This window comes from Mustela nivalis (genome assembly GCF_964662115.1).
Source record: "Mustela nivalis genome assembly, chromosome: 8".
Lineage (NCBI taxonomy): Eukaryota > Metazoa > Chordata > Mammalia > Carnivora > Mustelidae > Mustela > Mustela nivalis.
Window position 1 is genome coordinate 143030069 of NC_139027.1, and position 6000 is coordinate 143036068.

Genomic DNA, 6000 nt, shown 5'->3' on the forward strand with positions numbered 1-6000 from the left:
CCTCTACTCCACCAGCCTAGCGGGGAACTGGTCTGCCTCACCCCACCACACGCCCCTTCCTGTATACCCACGCGGCTCCTCCCCTGGAAAACCACACTTCAAGCCTCTGGCCCCTTCGGCTGCAGGAAGGCCCTCTCAGGTCATGAGGTGGGGGGTCCTGCTTGTGCTGACCGTGCTTGGTCAAGCACTCAGAGCACTGGGCACGGATTCCTCCTGGACACTCCCAGGCCCTCAGAGCCACAGTGACCCAGCTGCTAGGACTCCACACACCCCACCTGGTGCCCAAGGCAGGCAGGGAGGGTCCTCCTCAGTCCTCAGGCCTCCTGTCAGCCCAAGCAAAGCCCAGAGAGTGAATCGGGGTCCGGAGTGCAGTGGGTTGTTCTGCAAAGCCGCCCCCCGCACCCCCGCCCAGTGCCATCCCACAGACACGAGGTTCTGTGCACTCTCCTTGAGGTCAGAGCAGGGACGTTTTCTAGCAGGAACACATGCTGGGCAGTGGGAGCCTGGCTGGTCCCCAGGTGACGGTCCCCAGAGGGAGAGAGGCTCCTCTTCGCCTGTCCCCGGGCAGTGGGCTCTGCAGGGAGCACCCCACGCACGGCCATGTCTCTGCCAGGGCCCTCTTCCGCCCCGTCACCCCCAAGTCCCCAGAGCACCTCTCTTCACTCATCGGCCCCCTCCAAGCAGCCTACGGCCCTTGTGCACACACACTCCAGGCCAGGGGGCTGGCAGCAAAAGCCATTTTTTTTTTAAAGATTTTATTTATTTATTTGACAGAGATCACAAGTAAGCGGAGAGGTAGGCAGAGAGAGAGAGAGGAAGAAGCAGGCTCCCCGCCGAGCAGAGAGCCTGATGCGGGGCTCGATCCCAGGACTCTGGGATGATGACCTGAGCCGAAGGCAGAGGCTTAACCCACCGAGCCACACAGGTGCCCCCCCCCCTTTTTAAAGATTTATTTGTTTGACAGAGAGAGCAAGCACGGGTAGGCAGAGCAGCACACAGAGGCAGAGGGAGAAGCAGGCTCTCTGCAAGCAGGGGCCCAACACGGGGCTCCATCCCAGGACCTTGGAATCATGACCCGAGCCACAGGCAGACACTTAACCAACAGAGCCCCCTAGGCGCCCCAAGAGCCACCTCTGTCTGTCTGTCCGTCTTGCTGTCAGTAGCTATTAGAGTTGCCTCACCCCTGCTGGCCTGCCCCCCAAGCTCCAGCAGCCCTGCCTCGCCTTACGCACCTGGCTCGGCAGCGCCCAGGCCCCAAGGACGACCCTGCCCTGACCCAGCCACTCTCCCGTTAGCCTCGCCTCCTCCATTGGCCCCAACCACAGAGAACCGTGCTGGTGGGGCTGGGGAGGTGCGTGAGGGCGGGGAAGGACCCCCACCTTGGGATGGGGTCAGAGGACAGTGTTTGAACCCCGCTGTCCGTCTCACTGGCCGTGTGACTTCAGGGAAGGTGCTAGACCTGTCTCCGTTGCCTCACCTCTCAGAGCACTGAGCCTGCAGGCCCCGAGTGAGGGTTCCGACCAGTCCTGCTGGGACAAGGGGGGGGGGCTTCCTGGGCACTCCGCCAAGGCTGGCAGCCCAGAGCAGCCCACCGTGGACGACACGCTCTGGGGTCTGTGAGGGATAGACCCCAGAGCGTAAGACACCCCCCGCCCCCCGGTGATCTCACCACCGCCACCGGGCTCCCACCCTCATGGCTCCTAAGGCTCAGGGCAGCACAGCCCGGTACTGTGCATCGCAGCAGGGGCCACCGCTTGGAGGTGGGAGGAAATGTGCCCAGCGGGGCGTCCCGAAGGCCGCGTGCTGGCTGCTCCTTCTCACGGTGGCTTCAGAAGCCCAGAGGCCAGTAGTGGCTGCTGGCGGAGAGGAGAGGTTGGGGGCTGCTCGAGGCAATGTGGGGGTCCCTGGGGAACAGACCAGTCCTGTATCTCACTGGGTCACTCTCAGTATCCTGGGTGACCTTCCATGACCAGGTGTTCTGACAGATGTTTCCACTGGGGAAACAGGACAAGAATCATGGGGTCTTCGTGGTGTTTCCTACAACGGCATGTGAGTCTGTCATTCTCCTAAAATCAAGAATTTAATCTTTTAAGCTAAATAGAAAAAAGGGGTGGGGCCAAGGAGGTGGCAGAGGTCCAAGACGTGCTTGGCCCAGAAGAGCAGGGGAGCGGAGTCTCTCCGTCCCTCCTTATGGGTGGGCTGCAGGGTGCGGGGTGTCTCCCCACCTTCTAGTGCCAGCCTCCCCCTCAACCCTCAGACAGCACCCCTCTTTCCGCGTAACAGCCAGCATTTACCGGGACCCCAAAACAGGGAGAGGAGAGCAGAAACGGCATCCGCCCCCCGCCCCAGATCCCACCTCCCGGGGCCTCCACGCCCCCAGCTCTGGGCCCGAGGATGAACTGGTGCACCGCTCACCAGGGAAGTCTCCGCCCAAGAATGGGGTCACCCGGGGGGGTACAGCGGTGGGACAGGGCAGGCTCTGGACATAAGGACAGACAGCAGGCGCGGCTCCAGTGGCGCAATCGGTTAGCGCGCGGTACTTATAAGGACAGACAGCAGAGGAGCTGAGGGACTGCTGGCCTACCCTGAGAGGGGCCACCCCCAGGGCAGAGACATCCATAGGCAGGACACCCCTCCCTCCCCCACCCTCCCCAGGGTGGTCCACCTAGTGCCAGACCACTGCCCTGGGGAGCCCCAACTTGCTGAGAGAGATCCCAGAGGTCCTGGGGCCAGCTGGGGTCTAGAGATGGGGTTCAAGGAGGGAGCACTCGTCTGACAGGCTCCCTGGGGCTGCGGCGACCCCTCTGTCCAGACCCAGGTGAGGAGTGTCTCCCAGGCCAGGTACTGCGGGCAGAAGTGGCTGCTGCCATCCCTGTTCTGCCTGGGTGACAAGGGTCACCCACCTGCCGGTTCATTCGTGGGGTCACTGCTGCTCCCCTCAGTTCTTCCCAGGGGTTCCTGGAGCGGGGCACAGGCTGGGATGGGCAACAGGAGCCCTATTCCCTGAGTTCACCCCTGAAGCCGGGACTAAGCCCCATGCCCACAGGACCGCGGGACAAGGGTGGCGGCTAAGCCGCCAGCCTCAGTTTACTCGGCTCTGCTGAACCCTACTCTGGGCTTGGCTTTCGGAATAGCCACTTGCGGTGGTTCCCAAGGCGCGCGCGGTTCCCCAGGGAGGGAGCGAAGCCTCGGGACAGTTCGGTCCACCTGAGACCCGGGTGGAGGGCGGGGTCGGGGGCCGGAGGTGGGGCTCCTAGAGTCCGAGTCCCAGTCCGGGTCTTGGGATCAGACAGCGCCCCCCCAGCCCCCGCCCTCGCTCCCGCCCCCGCCGCGTGCTCCCGCCGCGCGCGGTCTTCCCCAAGCTCTTCAAGTGGACGCGGGGTCTCCTCGCACCCCGGGGTCCTGGGCTACCGCCCCACCCTGCCCCCACCCCCGGGCCCGGCGGGGCGTCACAGAAGCCGGCGGTCCCCATGGCAACCCGCGGGACGCGGCGGCGCGCGCTGGGCGCACAGTCAGCCGGTTGGCTCTCTCCGCTCCGGGAGGCAGGGCAAGTGGGCGCGCCTGGAGGCTGGAGGCTGGGCGCGGGCCGGGGAGGCGGGCTGCGGGCTGCTGGCTGGGCAGGGGAGAGGGAGGTCTGGGGGCTTCCGGAAGGCCCAGGAGGCTGTAGGTCTGGAAGCCGGGCTAGAGCCCAGAGCGGCCCCCTCCCGAATGCACGACCAGCCCCTCTGGGATTTTCCAACGGAGAGACTGTTGGCGACTGGGCAACCTCCCTGAACCCACAGTCAGACCCAGGGGCCAAAGCGGAACTTAGGCTAGGGGTCATGCTTCGCCACATCCCAGATACCCTCTCTGTTGAACCGAGGGCCTGGTCTGGTTTCTCTGCCTCAGGAAGGCAAAGCCTGGGCCTTTGGGGAGGCAGGCAGACTTGGGTCCCAACCTTATTGCCACTTAGCAGTGTGGCCTCGGGCAGTCACCTGGCCTGTCAGCTTCCTTTGTAACTCATCCAACCCTTGGGTTGCTGGGACCACGTGAGCTCTCCAGTGAAGCCGCTGGCCTGGCTGTGTGAAGGGGCTGTCTCGCCGTCCTGGGGGCGACTGGGACCAATCCAGCCAGATTGCGGGCCCCTTCTCCAAGGATCCTCAGCTTACAGAGCCAGTCCCCACAGCCCCCCAGAGGTGGGAGCCCAGGCAGGGGTAGCACAGAAGGCGAGTCCGGCCGTAGAGCTGATGGCTGGCCTCAAACCCTGAGCTAAGAGCAAGCTACAAGGCATTTTCGCCTCAGGCCCCCCGTCTGTGAGATGGGGTGACAGGACCTCACCACTGAGGGGCTTCAAGGCATAGAGTGGGGCTCAGTCACTAGAAGTTGGGGCCTGGGGCCGCCCTGCCTCCTTCGCCAGCTCCAGCCACCGCCCGGCCTTCTCTTTGGGTGAGCCCTGGCCCTTCTCTGACCCGCAGTGAAAGGGAGGCACGGAAGGTCCACAGGGCCATGGTGTCCCCCAGGGGGAGTCCGGTGCCCCACAGACAGGATTGCACTGACCCCTGTCAGCAACGAGAGCACCTTCACCCCGTTCACACGACGACCTGACGCTGTGGCCAGGCCACACAGCTGGTCAGTGGCTGGGGCTCCTAGAGCCCATTGTGTCAGCCCGTCCCTGTGTCCCTGTGTCATCACAATGGACAATCAGTGGAGGGGCCGCCCCTCAGCGTCCACTTCTATCTGGGTCGGCCAGCGACCCGCCTGGCCCCCTGGCAGCCTCTTCCCAGAGAGACGTGCTCTCCCCACGAGCTCTTCCCCCGCGGAGGGACAGAGGGCCCAGTATGGACGGCAGTGGGCCTGAAGCCACACCTGCCTACGCCCACGCGCGCTGTGACTGAGTGAGCCCCGGGGGGGCGGGGGCGGCGGAGCCCCGCGGGCAGCATCCGCTCACACCCCCCCCTCCACCCCCTGCTCCCAGACATGAGCTTCCGGGTGCCGGGCCCGGGCCTGGGCAAGATGAAGCTGGACAGTGCGCAGTCCTCCCTGGACCAGGAGGAGGCCGAGGAGGCAGAGGACCGGCAGCTGCTGGAGCCGGCGGCCTGGCGAGCCTACATGGAGCGCCGCACCGCGCTGCGCGAGTTCCTGACCTCGGACCTGAGCCCGCACCTGCTCAGGCGCCACCACGGGCGCATGGAGCTGCTCCAGAAGTGCTCCTTCCACATCGAGATCCTCCCCAAGCACCTGGCCCTGGGCGACCAGAACCCCCTGGTGCTGCCCAGTACCATGCTCCAGCTCATCGACCCCTGGAAGTTCCAGCGCATGAAGAAGGTGGGCACCGCCCAGACCAAGATCCAGCTCCTGCTGCTCGGGGACCTGCTGGAGCAGCTGGACCGGGGCCGTGCCGAGCTGGGCGCCCTGCTGGAGTCGCCCGACCCGCGACCCTTCCTGGCGGGCTGGGGGCTGGTGGCGCGGAGGCTGGCGGAGCTGTCGGCCGTCATGGACAGCTTCCTGGCCATGATGGTGCCCGGGCGCCTGCACATGAAGCACCGCCTGGTGTCCGACATCGGCGCCACCAAGATCCCGCACATCCGGCTGATGCTGAGCACCAAGATGCCCGTCATGTTCGACCGCAAGGGGTCGGTGGCCCACCAGGACTGGGCCAGCCTGCGCTGGTTTGTCACCATCCAGCCGGCGGCCCCTGAGCAGTTTGAGCTGCGCTTCAAGCTGCTGGACCCGCGGACGCAACAGGAGTCCACACAGTGCGGCACCATCCCTGTGGCGGCCTGTGCCTTCGACATCCACAATCTGCTGCCCAACCGCTCCTACAGGTTCACGGTCAAGAGAGCAGAGAGCTACACACTGGTGTACGAGCCGTGGCGGGACAGCCTCACCCTGCAGACGAGGCCGGGGCCCCCAGAAGGGCCCAGCCCTAGTCGGCTAGGCAAGCCAGGCCTGCCCCTGACCACACTTTCTGAGAGATGATTTTCTAATATTTATCCACTAATAAAGACTATAAACACACAC

General features: G+C 64.9%; 1 protein-coding gene across 3 annotated transcripts; it reads left to right on the forward strand.

The window, feature by feature from the left end:
* Positions 1 to 3492: 3492 nt before the first annotated feature.
* FNDC11 (fibronectin type III domain containing 11) lies at positions 3493 to 6000 on the forward strand. Of its 3 annotated transcripts, none has more exons than XM_082746499.1 (2): positions 3493 to 3547; positions 4955 to 6000. In XM_082746499.1, the coding sequence occupies exon 2, from the start codon at positions 4957 to 4959 to the stop codon at positions 5956 to 5958; it is 1002 nt and encodes a 333-aa protein (XP_082602625.1). In that variant the 5' UTR covers positions 3493 to 3547; positions 4955 to 4956; the 3' UTR covers positions 5959 to 6000. The 3 variants fall into 3 exon arrangements, with proteins under 3 accessions (XP_082602625.1, XP_082602627.1, XP_082602626.1); XM_082746501.1 differs by lacking the exon at positions 3493 to 3547 and adding an exon at positions 3554 to 4425; XM_082746500.1 differs by lacking the exon at positions 3493 to 3547 and adding an exon at positions 4434 to 4608.

Bases quoted from the DNA above. Each gene is read 5' to 3' on its own strand.
- FNDC11 (XM_082746499.1), top strand. From the start codon at position 4,957: ATGAGCTTCCGGGTGCCGGGCCCGGGCCTGGGCAAGATGAAGCTGGAC.